Consider the following 21,806-nt stretch of genomic DNA (forward strand, 5'->3'; position numbering starts at 1 on the left):
ATAATATTGACGTTTAACTGAACGCAACTAGTCTTGTAATAAAGTAATCAACTTAACTTAACGCTCAGAAAATTTAGAGTAGATGCCGTCATTTTTCTCCCTTGACGCTTCCCTCTGAAGGATATTCTCGAAGTTTATCTGTAGTGTTGAGATATGAAAAAACTGCTTTCCTCTAGGAACGGAACATGTTCGATGCTCTCAAGTGGACGTTAGCAGTAGCTGCTGCGGCTGTCTTCACGATGCGAGAAACGCGGACTGCTGCAGAGGACATCACGTTCTCGTTCATCAGCGACTTCTTGAAGCATCAGGCGCAAGCGGCTCCATCTGCCATCGTGAGCGCCCTTGTTTGCTGGAATCAAGGTAGCGTGTGTATGAGGCACTTGCTAGGCACAGGTGCTTGCTAGGCGATTATGAAGTGTCATCCGCTTGTGGGTTGTTGAAGTATGTCACCTGCTGTGCGGTGGGCCTGTATCTCCGGCGTACCAACTAGGCTTCAATCATTTCTACATTTCTGGAATGCAGAAGAGTAATTATTTCTGCAGGCTATTGAAACATACCGACGTTAAAGAATACAAAAATTATGTCTAGTTGAGTCAGATTTTGAAGTAGAATGTTTCTCTTTATTGTTGTATTTTCCATGCAAAGAATGCTATTCCATACTACATATATGTATGTATAGTCATCCACACTTGCGGATATACTTTTGAGTTGTTTATGTGAACAGAGTACAGTACACACAGCGGACAGCTAGTGGAATAGAGCGGCGTGATCTATATGCGTGGCTGCAGTCAACCTGAAAACTATGTTTTGGTACAAACTTGCTAGCCCTAATCATCACACTCCACGGCGGCAGAAAATGGAATTCTTAAAGCCGCATTGTTGCTGACTGCAGGTTCAGCCCGTCAGCTCGTGCGTCACCTGTCGGAGCGGCAGATACAGACAACTCTGCATGTTCCACGCCGTGGGTACCTGCACCGCCTGCTCGCTGCACAGACAGACCGCTACGTCGCCTTCCTATTGGATTTGGACTGCCCTGGCTCGATCCCTTTGCTCGAAGAGGTAGACTGCCATCTTGTCTTTAAATCAATAACTTGTTAATCTCGCAGTTTACTTGAAAATTTCGTGTCTAGTATAGCCTATTTATTTTTAAAGAATCAGTTATTATAAACAATTTTGATAGTTCTTACATAAATGGAAATAACGATGTGAATCGTGTTGACACCCGACGAGTCTTTCACAGTTGTTTGGACCGACGGCAGCATGAGTGTTTGAAAATAAGATGGAATAGTTGCAGCTGCATCTCTTGCAATAAGTTACAAGTTGAGCGATTTGCAGTATTTAATGTAAATCTGCTTTCATTTTCAGGCGAATGAAATGCTTGCGTTTCGTGACAGACACAGATGGCTTCTTCTCGAAAGATCTCAAAAACCACCAGTCAAGAGTAAAGTCTCTGAGAGAGAAGAAACAACACGCCATTATGTGCACGACTCTCTGTTTAAAAATACGTCAGCTCAAGACGAAACTGACACGGCTGAGCCTCAGTCCCGCCAACTCCTGGACGTGGTTCTGAGCCAGATGAATATATTCCTGGACAGCGACTTGACCATTGGCAGCAGGAGTTCCAACACTGAGTTCTCACTGACAGAGGCCTACAGACGCAGATCTTGGGGAGGACTGGTCAAGAGGAAGATAGCGCATTGGCGGGAAGGATACGGCCTTGAACTTCTTGCGCCTAGGATTACAGCTGCCCGCAGAATGAATCAGCACCAGGAGCTCGTGAAGAGTGCCATGGTGGTAAGAGTAATGGAGTTTAGGACTTGCGGAGGCCTTAAGCACATTTTTGTTATAAACTGGTTTACTTTATAATTTGACGCATCAGTCTGCTCAAACACGCACATTGACGGCAGGGATCATCGCTATTTTGTGTGGTGACTAGCATGCCCGTGAAATGTTGTTTTCTTCCGATCAAAGAGCTGTCTCTGTGCCTATACACTAAACGTGTTCTCATAGATTACAATCGAATGAGCCGGTGACTTAACGCTACCTTGTCTCAAATAATGCCCTGGTGCACGACAGCGCTACAGCAGTGTTTAAAGTAAGAAAACAAAACATCTCAGAATTCATAATAAAACTTCTATTCAAAGCCCTGAAACAATAACAACTATTATACGGTGCTATAAAAACCGAAAAGATAGCTGATACAAAGGATAACAAGTTAGGCTTACATTATTCTAGAAAGTTGTACTTGAAGATGACGTGAAATCCCGCCGGAACTAGCCACTTAGATAAAGTACCGCATAGTTAAACACAGTGAGCTTAGCAAGTTCAGTAATATGATTAGTTAATAGCAGGACCTTACAGAATCTAGTAAGTAGTCCATCATCTGAGGTCTGCAAAGCAACCCCCATCATCTCAATTAATAATAGTAGCTAATAGTTACAAGCACATAATAGGCTATACTAGCCAGAATCTTGCGTTGACGAATTTTCTATCTGGAGAATGGGAAGGAGCCAGGCACAATCTACTCAAATGCTATTTGTTCCATTTTTTTAAGAGACGAACCCGACAGTGAGAATTAATTATGCAAAACTACGAACATGAAGTGGAAAGTTTCTGCTTGCCCCTGTTCAAAGCAATGAGTAGGAATAAGAAAAATCAGCCATAATCTGATGTAACAGATGCTGTAGTCCAAAACATATCGAAGATGTTACTGTTGTCATATCATCTACTCATACAGAAATATTATTTATGTTTTCTATTTTGTAACTAATACACGATTTGTTATTTTTAACAATATTACAACATAAGCAGAACGAGAAGAAGTCGGTGTCACACAATGCGTTCAGTCTTTGAGTCGCTGACGTTGAAGCTTGTACACGGACATCATTTTATTTTTACTTCAATTTTTATTGTACCTGAGTTTTTTAATGTACTTCACTCCCACCCCTCTACTAGTGAAGTTCAACCGTCGTCCACACAGATCCAAGAACGCATACACAGTCATAGTAGCCTTACGGTCATAGTAAACAGTACGTTCCAAAAATATGTTCGCGTTTTCCAGTGACGAAAGAGCTTTCAATATGGAATATTTTCGCACAGGTACTGTCGTCCATTTGCCTACGTCGTATCCCGGTTTCCCCCACCAGCTTTTATTCGCCAGCTAGTGGCTGGGTTGTCTTAGCTCTTTTCTGAGAACATTAATTTCTGTTAGGAATTTGACGTCTACGTAATATTATACGACTGTTTAAAATAACTTTAAGTAAAAGGGCCTCGTTAAGTAATTAATTGTCACCTGATTTCCTCCCTTTCTACGACCCTACGACATAACTACTTGGACGGACAGTAGATAGTATGTCTGAGTAATTTTATCTTTTCGGATCGGGCAGAAGTGAAGATTGAATTTACAGTACGTAAGGTACTCTTATAGAGTAGGTACAGAATTATTTCAACGTGAGTTACTAGTACGAACGACGAAACTGGTAATTGAGATTAGGTACAATAGTCTATAGTGCGATAATATGCACAAAAGAACTGAAGCCTGTATCGAAATGAACGGCCACCATTTTTAAAAATGTGTTTAAAATTCATATTATGATTATTTTTCAATTTAACTTCATTCTCTATATTGTACGCTAATGTGCTGTACACAGTATAATATACACTGCATAATGAATACGTTCGAATGGATAACTCAGTTCGTGAGTAAAAACACTCATTGTTAATACTGTACTGTATTTTAATTATACAGGGACATCATTTTATTTTTACTTCAATTTTTATTGTACCTGAGTTTTTGAATGTACTTCACTCCCACCTCTTCTACTAAGGAAGTTCCAACTCCACACAGAACCAAGACCGCAGATAGTAAGCACTACTGAGTTACTGAGTATACTACGTTCCAGAAATATGTTCGCGTTTTCCAGTGACGAAAGAGCTTTCAGTGTTGAATTATATTTTCGCACAGGTACTGTCCGTTTGCCTACGTCTCATCCCGATTTCCCCCATCTGCTTCTGCTCGCCCCTCTGTAAAAGCTGGGCTGTCTTAGCTCTTTTCTGAAAACATTAATTTCTGTTAGGAATTGGACGTTTACGTAATATTATACAGCTGTTTAATTTAACTTAAATAAAAGGGCCTCGTTAAGTAATTAACTGTCACGTGATTCCTCCCTTTCTACAATCCTGCGGCATAACCACTTGGACGGACAGTAGATAGCATGTCTGAGTAATTTTATATTTTCGGGTCGGGCAGAAGTGAAGATTGAATGTACAGTACTTAGAGTAGGTACAGAATTATTTCAACATGAGTTACTAGTACGAAGGACGAAACTGGCAATTGGAATTAGATGCAATAGTCTATAGTGCGATAACATGCACAAAAGAACTGAAGCCTGTATCGAAATGAACGGCCACCATTTTCAAAATTGTGTTTAAATATTCATATTATGATTATTTTTCAATTCAACTTCTTTCTCTATATTGTACGAAAATGTGCTGTAGACAGTATAATATACACTGCATAATGAATACGTTCGCATGGATAACTCACTTCGTGAGTAAAAACACTTATTCTTAATACAGTACTGTACTTTGATTAAATAAAAACCTAATGAAAATTATCAAACTCAAAATCGCGATATTTCGTAGTTTACGTAAATGGATGAACTACTTTTCTTCCTTCCTATACCTAGTAGAGTGATTTGTGTTTTACGCCAGTATCATCGAACTCCAGTCTTGGAGGGGGGAGCAAGCGGTGTTTCCGGTTCTCTAACAGGTCAAACTCAAAAGCGAAATATTTCCTAGTTTACGTAACTGGATAAACTACTTTTCTTCCCTCCTATACCTAGTAAAGTGATTTGTTTGTATATTACGCCAGTATCATCGAACTCCAGTCTTGGAAGGGGGTAGCAAACGTTGATCCAGAGGTATAGGCAAGTTAATATTGAAAATGTTAGTAAAAATAAAATGATGTCCCTGTATAATAGTTCTGTAGTCGTCGTTATTGCCTGGCGTAGGCTACGGATCTTTTCACTGTTGTGTCACTGATATACTAGTGTTGTGGACCAATATTTAATAGCTAATATTATAAGTGATATAGACTTACTTACTGTTAAGCCTATTGTTATTATTATTATTATTATTATTATTATTATTATTATTATTATTATTACGTGAGACTTGGAAAAACAGTAATGATAACAAAACTTCCAAAAAAATGCAATTTATAATTTATGCCAAAGGTTCCTCTATGAATTTCGTAATAGTACTGTATGTAAGAATTGAGCTGTGATCAGCCAGGTTATACAGATGGAGAAGATAGTCACCAGATTTACATGTAATGCAGCCTGAGTGAAGCCGGAACAGAGCACTTCTCTACTCCTCGTAGAAATGGTTTATCATGATTATTTCTACTCTGACAGGTGACCAATAACGACACCTTGAATCACCTGGGGGACGACGTGGACAGGCACATAGACAGCTTGACGAAGGCGAACCACGTCCACCTGGCGCACGTACTGCGGATACTCAATGCCAGGTGATTCAATTTATTCTGTAGCTACATCAGTCAACAACTTATCGTCATTAAGGTGAGGTGAAGGTTAAACACCTATCAACTCATAAGAACATAACAATTCCACAACTATTTTCAACCTTCCAGTAGGTCATCTTCAGGTGGTGTACAATAGATGCGTAATTACATGAACACAAGGAAATGCATAGGTATGGTGGTTATATGAAAACATGTGAGACAGAGATGCCCGCTTTCGCCTTCTCTTTTGAATGTCTATTTCAGAGGTCTCCAAAAAGCGTATCGTCATTCGTGCTCTCGATGCTGCCCGCCGAACACAGTGTGCTGTAAGGCTAGAGCAGGGGAAGGGACTCGTACCTCAACAGATGGAAGCTATCAGTGGGGGATTGTGGCAACGGTCTGCTTATGTTTACAAATAATAACATGAAAAGAATAAGAAATATCATACGTTTGTATATTATTTTGACATACTATGAAGCTGGAGCCCCGTCTGTTGCTATTGACACAGGCCATTGCAAATTCAACCTCTTCTGTTCTATGGTGCCTTCCAGTGCCTGGAAAAGATCTTCTCCAGTTGTATTTTGTAATTACATCTAGAAGACATTCAGACATAGGAAAATGTTCATTAACTCCTCGGATGAAAATGACAAGGTGAGCTTTGTCGTTTCTATCTGTGCTTTCGTCCAATCCAAGTGAGTAAGCTACAAACTGGTTAATTGTGGTTTCGACTTCAGATTCAATTACATTTAAAATCTTGAAATTCCTTCTCTGAACTGTAATTGGAAACAATTAAATTTTCTTAAACTTTGACTTTGTTCTGGACACAGTATTTTAGTAACGTCCTGTATGCACGATTTTAAAATTGATACTTCTGTAAAGGACTTCATTGATTCTAATATTCCAAGCTAGAACATAGATAGCAAGAAGCTTTTTTGTTTAAGACTGAGGACACGTGTGTGATTTTTGTTTGTATTTTATTGTTTTTTATTTATCAAAATATTTGTAGGCCTACGCATTTCACCTAAAATTAAGCGAAAAAGTATATGTTTGTCATGCGGAATTGAGTGTAAACGTATTGTAATATACTGATTATTATGTATAACCAACAGTCATACAGATAGCCCCAAAATAAATTATTTTCACTTGTGCAACATGCCTGTAATTATATGATATTCTTTGTGCAGAGTCGAGTAGTGTCGTCGCATGTTGAATTTTAACACACCCTTAAGAATTTTCGAACAAATTAAGCATCTTACATTCTCCCCACTAACACAAAAAAGTTTCTCTTCCCATTCATTCTTGAATGTACTACGTTCATGATTAGAAGACATTGTGAAACGGTGGAACACTCCGACCAACACAATGATAATGGCAGTCCGCCACTGCTCTTCGTTTGCGCATAAACATTGAGTACAGTACAGGTGGGGATGGGTGAGGCGGAACGCGTTCATTACGTACTGGCTTCGGTCCCGTTCAGGGGCTTACTCGCGAGTACGATTTTGGGGGCGTCTGGTCTATACTGACGATGCTGTTTATAATTGGCAGACAAACCTAGAGTCATATTTTAAAATAAAAGATAAATATTTAGATATACTACTTTTTGCAGATGACCAGGCTCTTACATCTAGCTCGGAAGTTGATTTGCAGAAGGCTACATTTCAAATAAGTAATATTTTTAAAAATCATAATCTTAATATATCAGTGAAGAAAACCAAACTTTTAACTTTTAAAGGGCCAACCTTGCGAGCAAAATTTATTTTGGAGGGAATCCTATTGAACAAGTGAATAGCTTTAAGTATTTAGGCTGTGATATTTCCTATTTTAAGAAGGAAGACCTCTTTAATAAGCCTAATAAATTTAACTTTATATGTGACACAATTAAGGGATCACTAAACTAAATTACAGTTCTACAAGATAATGGCTGTCCCTGTATTGCTGCATGGCTGTGGGTTTTGGACCCTAACAAAAAAGGAGGAGAAAACCATAGAGGCAGCCGAAATGAGGTTTTTAAGAAGTGTAGCCGCTTGCACGCTTTTGGATCAAAGGAAAATGATGATACCAGGAATGAATTAAATATTTATAAACTAATGGAGAGAATAGAGCAAGATAGGAACAATTGGAGGAGCATGTTCACAGAATGGACGCAGGTCGAATACCAAAAATTACTTTGGATTATAACCCAAGGGGTAGAAGAGATTGAGACCGAAACGAGCCTTAATGACTTAACCCGTGAAATGTTGTTGATGATAATGATGATCTGAAGTATTAATTATGAATGACAATCCAAAGCGGCAATTATGCACGAAGTAACGTTTGTGTTGACCAGCACTTGATGCAGATTGTAAGATGCACCCTACACCCAAAAGACTTTGACATGTTGGCCTGGGACTCGAACACAATTTCCAAGTACAGTGAAACCTGTTCAAATCGGAACCTGAATAATCCGGAATCCTGTCTATTTCGGAACAATTTATTGGTCCTGGCGAAATTTATATGTATTATGTATAATTTGTCCTGAATAAAACGGAAACTGTCCAACGCGGAAACTATCTATCTGATACTGTTCAAAACGGAAATAATATTTTGGATACACTATTATAATGTAAACTATATTTTGAAGCAGTGTGTAATTTCAAGAAATGTACGAAATATGTAGGTCACTAAGATAAAAACAAGTTTTCTTTGCAAAACTGAGAGAGTGCGAGGGTGGAATTTCAGTTGTGGAAAATTCAGGTGTAATCCTTTGAAAAATAAAGACCATCTCATGAGTGAGTGACTTGCGGACATTAATGGTGCCATAAAAAGGAAACAGAAAACCGCTGATTATGTGGAAATAAATGAACTGTTGTGAGAGTGAGTTTTTCATGCCTTTTCAAAGACTGTGCCAATTTCTGGACCTATTCTGCAAAACAAACCCTTGAACTGCCAAAAAAAAATAGATGTCAGAATTCGAGGCTTCTAATGGATGGCTCCTAGACCAATAAATTATATAATGTGCAGTGATATACAGTACACTATTACAGTATAGCGTTAGATATTCAATTTAGTATGATTTAATAGTATTTAATGAGTGAGTTATGATAACATTAAACAGAAAATGAGATTTTTCTTCACTATGATTCGCCACTGGAATAAGCGACAGAAAGCTGATTTAATGTCAGTAGTGTTAAACGAAATGTTTTGTACTTCTTGCAGTTTGCGGCATGCCATTTTGTTTTTCAGTTATACAAATGATAAAATATTGCATTTTAACTTCACAGTTCACACCTGAATAATACGGAAACCTGTCCATAACGGAAAAAAATCGGGACCATGTCACTTCCGTCTTGAACAGGTTTTACTGTACACGACACGTGTTGCAGCGTGGAGATGAAGGCGACGGACTCGTGGGGGTACCTGCAGAACGGCTCCTGGAGCGGCCTGGCCGGCTACCTGCAGCGCGGGGAGGTGGACATCGGCTGCACGGCCATGTTCATGCTGCCCAGCCGCCTGCCCATCGTGCACTTCATCTCCGCGCCCGTCAAGACCAAGTACTTGTGACGTACCGTACTTCAGTTTATTCTATATTGCAACGTGCCCTACTAGTAATATCTTCAAACTTTCTTCTGTCATATTTGTGCGTTTGTGTTAAAATGTTTCCATATGCAAAAAATTAACTATCCATTTCAAAGGACGTTATTGGCGAAAACTTTAATAAAGCTATTTGTGACAATGTTAAATGACGCTCCAGATTGCTAGTACTGGAGTCGTGATCGATTACTAATCACTTTTTCTAGCTTTTCTTCAACAGCTACACCCATAATTTCAGTTCCAGAACTCAATGAACTAACAATAGTAATATGCGTTACAAGAGCGGTATGTTGAAGTTTTCATGTTCGAGAAAAAGTTTGAAAAAGCGAAACGTAGTTGAACTTTTTTAATTTCCGAGAATTGAAAGAAAACATACCGCTCGTGTATCGTACATTATTTTGTGCGAAGATCGTTTATTACATACCTGAAAGAGGAATTTCTAATTAGTTGCAATGAAATCTCCATCTTGGTTTCTGTTCATTGACGGCAAATTTGCAAAACAAAAAATCTATCTTCAACATTGTTGCTTTAAAATGTTTTCTGTGTGATATACGTCTGTCTTTTTTTTCCCCCAGTCTATGGAATCTTGTTGATTTCTTCACGGCTTCCTTAATGTTACTTGTATCACGAATGCAGTAACTTTAGTGGAGTTGTAGAGTTTAATTAATTTTTGCAAATATTTAAAAACAATAATTAACAGTGCAATTTAGGTGAAATTGCAGTGGTAAGTTTCCAATTTATAATTATTACTATATTGAACGTCTCTAAAATAATATGTTAAAAGCCTAAAGCAGTAAAATCAATATGTCACTTAAGCGGTAAGAAGAGGGAAATTGTTATGTGTGTTAGGTTGGGAATACTGAATGTGGAATTTTAGACTTTCCGCGAATTGGTTTTGTGCGGAAACCAAGCAAATACGCACGATCTCGCACAAAATATTTAGTGATAGTGATAGATTTCATGATGACAACACCACATAAAAAAATACGCATGAAAAATTTGCAGCATTTAGCCTGGTGGCCTTCTGGTAGGCACAGGTTGTGAGGCGTGGAAGATTCTGTCTCCATGCAGCTAAACACCTGCAATATTTGTCACAATGGCGGTGTTTACTTACCAGTGACGTTTTGTATTTCGGAAGCACTTGAACCATGTTAAAAATATCCATCTTGTTTGTAGAGGATATCAAACTATCGAAATTGTTATACTTCAAGGGGTGAGCGAGTAAGGCACCTCACAAGGGTAGAATACCTTCATTGCCTCCATCCGAACGGAACTGAACTTATTTAAATTGTTTGGGCATCTAAAATCTAAAACCAAAGCGAATGTATTAGAATATTATTGGAATGGGAACTCTGTAGATGATTCAGGCCGTAACCTAACGTAACGTCACCTGCAGGAGCGCCTTCCTGTTCCGGCCGCCGCCGCTGTCGTTCGTGCAGAACATCTTCACGCTGCCGTTCAGCCGGGCCGTGTGGCTGAGCAGCGTCGCCCTGCTGGCCCTGATGGGCGCGCTGCTCTACTGCAACCTGAAGCTGGAGTTCCGCAGGGGCGAGCACACCCTGCAGAGCGCGGCGGAGCCCGTCAAGGCTTCGTGGAGCGACGTCGTGCTCCTGTCCTTCGGAGTCGTCTGCCAGCAGGGTAAGGCTTTGTTACGATCTGGAAGCACTTGATTCAAGCTCTTATGCAAGTACCCAAAACGAAGAATGGTTTGTACTTTACACTTTGACAAAGTTTTATAACCATACGACGCGACGGTTGTGTCATAAAGTACGCCATATTTAAAAAGACTGCTCATTAAGTTTAAAACTGAAAGCAAACTTTTAAACTCATTTTCGCATATTTTTTGCCCACTTTTGTACATTACATTGTTAAGAATTCCTCACATTTAATCTAGGAAGATGACATTTGCATTGCATGTTCTTTAAAATCTCGACGATTAATAAATAGCCAAATTTTACTCTATAAGACTCTTAACGGTATATTGAATAACTGTGATTTTCTTAAATTCCTTCAGTTCAATGTAAAAAGAACAGAATGACGTCATAGGCAATCTTTTGTTATTCCCATTCCTAGAACTGTTTTCTTCAAGAACTCTCCATTGTTTGTTATGTGTAATACTTACAACTCTCTGTCTTTAAACTGTGATTCTTAATTGGATTTCAGTTTAGCAGTTGAAAAATTTCATACAATATTAAAAAGAATTGTATTTCCTTAGATATCTAAATTATGAAGAAGTGTATTATAATGTTTTTACTGTAGTTTTTAAATAATTTTGCATCATTATATTGACATTTGGCACTATATTAACTGTAATATTATATTCTAGCATCTATTACCGTTATGTATTTTCTTTCTTTCGTTTGTGTTGTTTGTTTTGTTGTTTTTTCTCTCTTATTATGTATTTTGTGAATATATCTATGTAAGCCACCTATAATTGGAAGCCTGCTTCTGTTGGTGGTGGATTTAAAATAAAATAAAATAAATAAAGTGTACTTAACAAAGTTATATTAAAAGAAACTAAAGTAATTTTTCAATAAAAATTATATATGTGCACGCACTTCTTAAATTTTATAAATTTGAATATGAAGAGGTTTAATTTTCTCCCCACCCCGTTTTTACAAGGTAAATTTGAAAAAAATGGGAGAACATAGGCACTTTCTGAAGTATCAGTAGTAGCTATTGTAAAAAATTCAGACATGATACTTAAAATTTTGGTGACAAAAATTATATATTTTTTAAATATAATTAACTTTGAAACTACTGAATATATAACATGAAAATATAACACAACATTACTGATATCAGTAGGAGTGTGTGTGTGCAAAAAGTCAAGCCTCTAGCTAAAAAGTATATAAGATACAAATGTCAGCTATCTCCTCCCTTAAATGTATATGAGGGCTGCTGCAGTCCTGTGTAATCGTTGACGTTCGAGGAGGTTGTTCAGCCTGTTGCTGACCCAGGCACTGTCAGGCATAACATTCGATTGATCTGTAGTAAACATGAATGGAGAGTGTTTCTAAGAAGTCTTAAACAAATAATGAGACAGTGTATAAAAAAATAAACATAATATTTTAGAACGTAATGAGGATGGAGTGCGTTCACCAATTGCATTTCATTTCTAATTAGGGTGAAGGTTCCGACAATGTCGCTTTTCTTTCATTTTATTACAGAAATGGCCAAATTATTATATCAATACGATTTTTGCGTTATTGTGTTATATAGTGACACTGTTTTGTTACGCCACCGGGTTTTCATTTTCCCGTCGCCCGCCGCTAGGAGCTTATCTGCGACACTGAAACATTTAATATAGGAATTTGTACTTGCCCAGCTCAAAGTAGACATTGAAAATGTCTGCCACCAACTGCTATACACCGTTGACATCTCCTTATGAAATTGTTAATTACTTGAAAAAGTTCTGCTTCACTGATTGACTCGATTTCAGCTCTTATATAGTCTTTGAGCTCATTTATTGTATGCAGGTTTTTATCCGACATTAATTTATTTTTCTGATGAGGCCTATTTTCATTTAAATGTTCACGTATCCTCACAAATCCATCGGCATTACAGTCAGGTGAAACCCAATCTTGTACTCGAAACAGCTTTGTACGGTGAAAAATAGGCGTGTGGTGTGCAATGAACGGACACAGAATTATTGGGCCTATTTTCACTCAGGGCACAATTATCAGCGAGCGTTATGTGACTGAGATCCTTGACCCATTTTTAGATGAATTGAGAACGTTCCTCAGTAGATTTCCAACAAGTCTCCGCCACTGCTCATACTGCCAAAGAATCCATGAGAGAATTGCGTCGAATTTGCAGATTTAACACCATGCGATTTCTATCTATGGGGGACACTTAAAAATAAGGTTTATGCGAAAAACCCGTATACAATAAATGAGCTTAAAGACTATAAAGAGCTGAAATCGAATCAATCAGTGAAGCAGAACTTCTTAAAGTAATTAACAATTTCATAAGAACGTGTCAACAGTGTGTAGCAGTTGGTGGGGGACATTTTCAACATTACTTTGAGCTGGGCAAGTACAAATATTCCTATACTAAATGTTTCAGCGCTGGCAGACCCGGTGTCTAGCGGCGGGCGACGGGAAAATGAAAACCGCGCGGCTAAACAAAACAGTGTCGCTGTAGTTACACAAAAATCAGGTTATAGTAAGTGTGTGCAACATTTACAACTTGATATGGATCTCTTAATACTCAATCAACCCTTTGATCTGTTCGCAAGATTACGCATGACTTTCTCGCATAGTGCCAGGATAACCTTTGCACACAGCTCTCTGACGTTTGAAAAATCAAAGAATGAACTTGATCCTGAACGTGCAGGAGCCGAGGTGGAGGCCCGGGGCGTGTCAGGCCGGACGATCACCTTCCTGCTCTACATCTCCGTGATCTTCCTGTACACGTCGTACTCGGCCTGCATCGTGGCGCTGCTGCAGTCCACCACGGACTCCATCCAGACGCTGAGGGACCTCTACGAGAGCGGCATGGAAATGGGCGTCCTGGACATCGTCTACTCGCATCATTTTTTCTCGGTACTGTGGCTCAGTGTCACCTTGGAATTACCTCGAGCGTTATTTATTTCATTTTAGATTTCTGCAACTGCTTATTCTAAGGACTGTCAACTTTGACCTTCTTACGAAGTATTTCTACGCCTCATGGGTTCGATACACTATCACTCAACAATGTGCTGAACGCTTTCAGATTGCCTCAGATCCCCTCAGACGATCTATTTACACAAAGAAGATAAATCCGCCCGGCGGACCCAGCAACTTCTTCAGTCTGGAAGAAGGGCTGGCCAAAGTGAGGAAGGGACTCTTTGCATTTCACCACGAGCTGGGGCCTGGATATTACATCGTCTCCAACACTTTCCTGGAGGAAGAGAAATGTGGCCTCCACACCGTCACGTACAGTCAGGACTTCGTGTCTCCGTGGATAGCAGTCACTAAAAATTCTCCTTTGAAAGAGATATTCGCCATTGCGTGAGTATAAAAATTAATTCAGTCTCGAAATCTTCAATATAACCTGTTTGTGTAGAAGCTTGGATGTGAAAGTTAGAATCACATTATTTATCTTTGAAAGCTAATTAAGTCATCACTCCACGTATACAGGCCACTGCTGTACCACAATGTACAGCGTTGTACTAGCGATAGGATATGAAAATGCGCACACCAGACACTGTAATATATTGACGATAGGCTACCTTTGTAAAGATGAGTAGAAAGAGCATGGATGCAGGACCATTGCTATTATTTGCATCGACTAAGCTGAAGAGAGCGAAAATCATTCATGAAATTGATATTCCGAAGAACGAACTCGGAAATTTCCACCATTCATTACAAATTTACACGAGGGAAACTACGGCAATATTTTTATTCGATGTCAAGTCGGTTTTAAGGATCTTACAGCTCGTTCAAGACAAGAATGACGTTAACTACAGGAATGCTAAAGAAGACTTGCTTTGTCTGAGGGCGCATCCCACAACTCCGTTCATCCTGAATTTCTTTTATTGAAGTTTCCACATTCAGCTTCCACTTCAACACACACTACAACGTTGCAAAATCGCCGTCAAGGAGTCAAGGGATCTAGTGTTGCTGTAGCCTACAGTCTATGCAAAACCAGAACAACGGTATCTGCAGTTCTCTCTCATACGCCATGTTGTGGAGCAGTGGGGTAGATCGGAAATGGGAGTTTTTTTTTGGAAATTCAAAGTTGGATAGAGAAAAATTGTATTACATCCCGCCAGTAGTGCGCAGTGACCTGGAATTTTTTAATTATTGTAAAATTATTCCTATTTATTAAATAAATGTTTACAACTTTTATTTGATAAGCTGATAAGTGATGAGAATATTGAGTGAAGAATACATGTGAGGGTCTTGAGGTTATAAGGGAAGGACTTTTTTTTTTTTTTTTATTGGGTTATTTTACGACGCTGTATCAACATCTAGGTTATTTAGCGTCTGAATGAAATGAAGGTGATAATGCCGGTGAAATGAGTCCGGGGTCCAGCTCCGAAAGTTACCAGCATTTGCTCTGATTGGGTTGAGGGAAAACCCCGGAAAAAACCTCAACCAGGTAACTTGCCCCGACCGGGATTCGAACCCGGGCCACCTGGTTTCGCGCTAACCGTTACTCCACAGGTGTGGACTATAAGGGAAGGAAGAAAGCAACTATTTATAAGGCGAAAAAAATTTCTGGAAAAATATATAATGGCGAATTTTCCATCTCACGTTACTATATTATGTTAATATGTTGTTGTTTTCTAATGCCAGGCGTTTGACAATAAAGTCATTTGACCTCTTGCACTCCAATATTTTTCAAAGATATTATCATGACCAGCCACTGAAGCACAGATTTTGAGGTGTTCCGAATCCATTTCTTGGTTTGAGTTGCACAATGGGCAGTTAGGGGACTGATATATTCCAATTCTATGCAAACAATCATGGCCTGTTGCCAATCTAAATGCAGCTACAGACGATTTTCGTGGTAAATCGGAAATTAACATGTTAATATTATGTTAATATACTTACGTTAATAAATCGTTAAACCTGACATAAAGAAAATGTCCACGCTTCACAGCTTCTTTTAACTCATTTCAGTAACGCTCCCAACTTGCTGATACTTGCTCTCAACGTTTTTCAAATAAACTAGGCCTATATATAAATTTAAATTCAACCGTAATTTATCCAATTTATTAATAATAATGTGAATTTATATTAACATACAGCAAGGAAATGATTCCAGTGTAAAAGCTGACAGTGTCCTATTGCATGTAAAATATTTTCTTTAACATTTGTGCACCAATGGTCCTAATAATGCTTGAGGAACAATGAAAGAGTATTACTTTGAAATAATCAGTACCTGCTACGTAAAATGAAATGCTGTGTTAGTTTTTTATTGTTTCGAAATTACTGCAATATTGATATTTTCTTCAAATACTGCATACAAATCATGTAAATAAATGATTCTTTACAAACGACTGCATTGTGAATTGTAACTGAGTAAGTCTATTGTTTCTTGTGCTACAATTGTCAAATATAGACACTGACAATAATTGTGTTTTTTTTTTTCCTTCTGCTAAGTGTGTTTATAATGTCCAGATGTCAATTTAATTGAACACTAGAAGCGCAGAATAGATTCTTGTACATTCCTCCGGCTACGAACTGGTAAGAGCAACACGTGAATGACGCAGTCTGCACAGACCGGCGTTTCGCGCACATACACTGCACTTTCAGTGTCTGATTTCTGGCATGCCTGTTCTAGTGTGGACACGATACAGCAAAGCATATCTGCAAGATCATGTGAGCTGTATGCTCCTTGCAATCAAATTATATTGTATATTTTAAAAATTGTAATTTTATCTGATGTATTGTCCACACCTGTGGAGTAACGGTTAGTGCAGCTGGCTTCGAAACCAGGTGGCCCGAGTTCGATTCCCGGTCGGGGCAAGTTACCTGGTTGAGGTTTTTTCCGGGGTTTTCCATCAACCCAATATGACCAAATTCTGGGTAAGTTTCGACGCTGGACCCCGAACTCATTCCACCGTCATTGTCACCTTCATCTCATTCAGACGCTAAGGGCCGATTGTATAAACCATTTAATCTTAGATCAGAGGTTAAATTGATCCTTGTTTCAGCTGAACTTTGAATTTTGTGTTGTATAAAGTCTAATCTGAGATTAATTTGTCTAAAACTAAAGTCAACTTTGACTGAAGAAATTTCTCCGATTAAGTTAGATGATCCAAGTTCAGTTATTTCTTTTCTGTTTGAAATATACGAGTGACAGATTGTGCAAATAAAATATCCATTATTATTAATATTAATAGATATGTTAGGTACATTTATATATATATATATATATATATATATATATATATATATATTTCAATTTCTTGCCTTAATACACAAACATTCTTATATTTTATAAGGCTCTATCGTGTTCAGCAGTATCAAATAACATAACCTATAATTAGGCCTATATTATGTTTATAACAACCATTAATTAATAATGGATATGGTAGGTACATTCATAAATGTTCAATTAACTGTATTACTAAACGAAAATTGTCGTTTTATAAAGCTTTATTATGTTTAGCAGTATCAAACACCATAATATGATAACAACTTGGAGAATAGTCAACCTTCATTTTATTGTCTGCCATTATTTACATTGCACAAAAAAAAAAAACAGTGTCTCCAACAGAGTGTAATACGGAAAATCGCCAAAAAGTAGTTGTAAAGTCGCTAGATTTCTCACTATCAACAAAGAAAGATTAAATTTTGTCACTATGGAGTGCTAAAAAGGTCACTAAATCCCTATTTAAGCAATATAAAAGTTAAAAGAAATTGTTGTTGAAAAAGAGTTCAAGTCGCTAGATTGCCAACACTGAACAAACCTGTATAATATGGTTCGCGCATCACGTATTTCACCTGTTTATGCGATGTTGCCAAATCCTTTTCACGTGAACTTAGATTGCATTTGAACCAAGGTAATTTGATCGCAGAAAAGTTTTATACAATAGAAGAAGTGTCTGAACTCGGTCAAAGTTGATCTTTAGTCAGGGAGTTTTATACAATCTAAGATGTTGATAAAGCGTCGTAAAACAACCTACTGAAATAAAAAATAATATCTGATGTATCAGCTTCAGTTAGGTTATCAAATTCTCCGTTATGCTGGAGCCAACCTCATTGCACTAAATAAACTTTGAATGTTGAGGCAATTGTGCTATACAGTTTTGTGGAAATGTGTGGCCGCAGGTACCGCATGCTGCACGAGAGCGGCCTGCAGATCCGCGAGAGCGAGCGCTTCTACCAGAAGAAGCCGGACTGCAGCAGCGCCGGCTCCAGCTTCGTGAGCGTGGGCATCGCCGACTGCTACCCCGCGCTGCTCGTGCTCGGCTACGGCGCGCTCTGCTCTCTGCTCGCGTTCCTGCTGGAGAGGCTGGTCCACAACAAGTGAGTGCCACTCATATTGTACTAAGAGGCTATTATTATTAATCCGTGGTACAGCAGTCCCGATAGACTAAAGGCCTGCAGCAAGTTTCGAGCCACAATGGAGAAGATGACCACTCAGTCTAAAGTGTGATCATTCCAGCCGTTGAATTGCGCTGTTGATTGCAGATCATCGGTCCCTCACACTAGCCGAATTGTCGTGCACGTGAAGTCCGAACCAGCGCGCATTAGAGCACGCTACTGTGGCCAGTAAAATTTAAAAGTTTGATATTCGTGTACGACGAGATTTTTAATTTACGGATTACGTGTAAGGGAGTGAAAGTGAACGAGGAAACTGAAGATTCCAGAGGAACACTGCCTTATATTCTCTGCCAGCCATACTATGCCAAGGAACGATCCGATCAGCGTAGGCTGGGTTATCTTTAACAGATAGTCTATTAGATTTAAATGTTTAGAATAGTATCTAATTTATAGTCTGATAGATTTAAGTGTTTAGAATAGTATCTAATTTATAGTCTGATAGATTTAAGTGTTTAGAATAGTATCTAATTTATAGTCTATTAGATTTAAGTGTTTGGAATAGTATGTAATTTATAGTCTGTTAGATTTAAGTGTTTAGAATAGTATGTAATTTATAGTCTGATAGATTTAAGTGTTTAGAATAGTATGTAATTTATAGTCTGTTAGATTTAAGTGTTTAGAATAGTATCTAATTTATAGTCTGATAGATTTAAGTGTTTAGAATAGTATCTAATTTATAGTCTGTTAGATTTAAGTGTTTAGAATAGTATGTAATTTATAGTCTGATAGATTTAAATGTTTAGAATAGTATCTAATTTATAGTCTGATAGATTTAAGTGTTTAGAATAGTATCTAATTTATAGTCTGTTAGATTTAAGTGTTTAGAATAGTATGTAATTTATAGTCTGATAGATTTAAATGTTTAGAATAGTATCTAATTTATAGTCTGATAGATTTAAGTGTTTAGAATAGTATCTAATTTATAGTCTGTTAGATTTAAGTGTTTAGAATAGTATGTAATTTATAGTCTGTTAGATTTAAATGTTTAGAATAGTATCTAATTTATAGTCTGATAGATTTAAGTGTTTAGAATAGTATGTAATTTATAGTCTGTTAGATTTAAATGTTTAGAATAGTATCTAATTTATAGTCTGATAGATTTAAGTGTTTAGAATAGTATCTCATTTATAGTCTATTAGATTTAAGTGTTTAGAATAGTATCTAATTTATAGTCTGTTAGATTTAAGTGTTTAGAATAGTATCTAATTTATAGTCTGTTAGATTTAAGTGTTTAGAATAGTATCTAATTTATAGTCTGTTAGATTTAAGTGTTTAGAATAGAATCTAATTTATAGTCTGTTAGATTTAAATGTTTAGAATAGAATCTAATTTATAGTTTGTTAGATTTAAGTGTTTAGAATAGTATCTAATTTATAGTCTGTTAGATTTAAGTGTTTAGAATAGTATCTAATTTATAGTCTGTTAGATTTAAATGTTTAGAATAGTATCTAATTTATAGTCTGTTAGATTTAAGTGTTTAGAATAGAATCTAATTTATAGTCTGTTAGATTTAAGTGTTTAGAATAGTATCTAATTTATAGTCTGTTAGATTTAAGTGTTTAGAATAGAATCTAATTTATAGTCTGTTAGATTTAAATGTTTAGAATAGAATCTAATTTATAGTTTGTTAGATTTAAGTGTTTAGAATAGTATCTAATTTATAGTCTGTTAGATTTAAGTGTTTAGAATAGTATCTAATTTATAGTCTGTTAGATTTAAATGTTTAGAATAGTATCTAATTTATAGTCTGTTAGATTTAAGTGTTTAGAATAGAATCTAATTTATAGTCTGTTAGATTTAAGTGTTTAGAATAGAATCTAATTTATAGTCTATTAGATTTAAGTGTTTAGAATAGTATCTAATTTACTTTTTTAATTCTGCATTCAGATTTTCTGGCCGAGTGGAATTTGAAGCGACATGCTGGCGAGCTGTGGAGCGCCTTCCAGCGTTTCCCAGAACTAAGCAGTCGTAAGATAAACAACACCAGTGCAGGCCATCGCGCACTGCAAGACTACACGAAGCGTAGCCTGGCCTGTACACCGTAAACTGTCACACACATAATATAAATACATGTTCATATAATTTGCAGCACATAACTGATGCACATAGCCGACATTCCTAGTCCTGTGAGATTTTAATAATGATTGAGAGAAAATTTTATGCAGTATGTTGTTATCCTCTGTTTTCAATCATATACACATCGACTGGCCTTCTATGCCCAAGGTTGCGGGTTCGATTCCGGGCTAGGTCGATGGCATATAAGTGTGCTTAAATGCGACAGGCTCATGTCACTAGATTTGCTGGCATGTAAAAGAACTCCTGCGTGACAAAATTCCGGCACATCCGGCGACGCTGATATAACCTCTGCAGTTGCGAGCGTCGTTAAATAAAACATAACATTTAACATTATACACATCGATAAAGAAAAAAAATTCCCCTGGCGCGTCAGCTGATGTAGAACCGAGGCCGTCCAGTCCGATGCAGAAAGTTTGGACCAGGTTCGAAAATCCTCTTATTAAACAACAGTGCATTTGGATCAGAAATGGCAACCCACTTAGATCTGTTGATTTAGTTAGCTGGTAGAGCACGAGTGTATATCAACATTATGACGTCATAACAGACCACCATAAATTGTAGCATCAACAATTACATGAACATAAACAAAAACATGACAAGTGTCACTGAAACAAAAAGGGAAGAGTGTGTTCAATAATAGAACATTACAAGTTGAGTGAAATGATGCTGTCCGTTTGAGATCCAGAAATTGTGAGTATTATTATTATTATTATTATTATTATTATTATTATTATTATTATTATTATTATGATCATCACATTGACGTATGTTAATCATTCAATAATTCTACCTGAAGGAATATCACTATTGATACAGGGACTAAAAATAATAAACATTACTAACTTGGTGACCATACTGTAACACAAGTCTATGCAGAAGAATTTCAAATCATCTCCATGAATGTGGAGTCCTGTAAAAACTTCCTTTCTACCTTCAATTATTTCCATGAGTTATGGACTGTAATTTTCTTTATTCCTTCTTGTAACATTTGGTTAAAATCAATGGATAAATTGCATCAGGTAAATTCTCTTGCATACTCACACAGAAGATAATTTCCACTCACGAAAAAGTAAAATAATTTTTTAAGAGAGGGGCTAACCTGCTTGAGTATAAGTGGCATTCTTCTCCATGTATAAACCCTGATTATCTTGGCAGGAGCGAAGCTATGTCGTTACTCAATGCATTATTGAATTGTTGGAGCAGCACCGCCCCTGGCACGGCTGCGGTCACCAGTACGAGAAAATAGAAGGCGGTGAGACTTCTAGGGAGTGAGAAGTTCAGCTGTAGAGCTTCAGAGTCATCAGAAGGTACTAGTTCACAGACAAGTCGAAAATTCTGATGTTCAATTTACAATTTTTGCCATTATAGCAGGCAGGTTGAATTTTTGAAGGGAAGTGAAGCTGGGATACAGATTTAGTAGATTTGCCAAAAGCCATATTCATCATTGAAACGACTCCAGGATAGTGTTCACGCAACTGCGTAGAAAGTGACATGTTAAATCTTACGAAGTCATTGTAAAGGGGGTCATTTTTCTTTTTCATAATAACAATGAAATTTAAGAATGTATTTCACTTTTAAACGAGTTTATA

General features: G+C 37.4%; 1 protein-coding gene across 1 annotated transcript; it reads left to right on the forward strand.

Annotated features, from left to right (window-relative positions):
* Nucleotides 1-896: 896 nt before the first annotated feature.
* On the forward strand, nt 897-20,127 carry LOC138710002 (probable glutamate receptor). Its single transcript, XM_069840679.1, has 9 exons — nt 897-1,059; nt 1,366-1,794; nt 5,418-5,533; nt 8,890-9,057; nt 10,494-10,735; nt 13,436-13,644; nt 13,814-14,091; nt 17,866-18,063; nt 20,029-20,127. The coding sequence occupies exons 2-9, from the start codon at nt 1,375-1,377 to the stop codon at nt 20,111-20,113; spliced, it is 1,716 nt and encodes a 571-aa protein (XP_069696780.1). The 5' UTR covers nt 897-1,059; nt 1,366-1,374; the 3' UTR covers nt 20,114-20,127.
* The last annotated feature ends 1,679 nt before the right edge of the window (nt 20,128-21,806 follow it).

Source organism: Periplaneta americana, chromosome 12 (assembly GCF_040183065.1).
Source record: "Periplaneta americana isolate PAMFEO1 chromosome 12, P.americana_PAMFEO1_priV1, whole genome shotgun sequence".
Lineage (NCBI taxonomy): Eukaryota > Metazoa > Arthropoda > Insecta > Blattodea > Blattidae > Periplaneta > Periplaneta americana.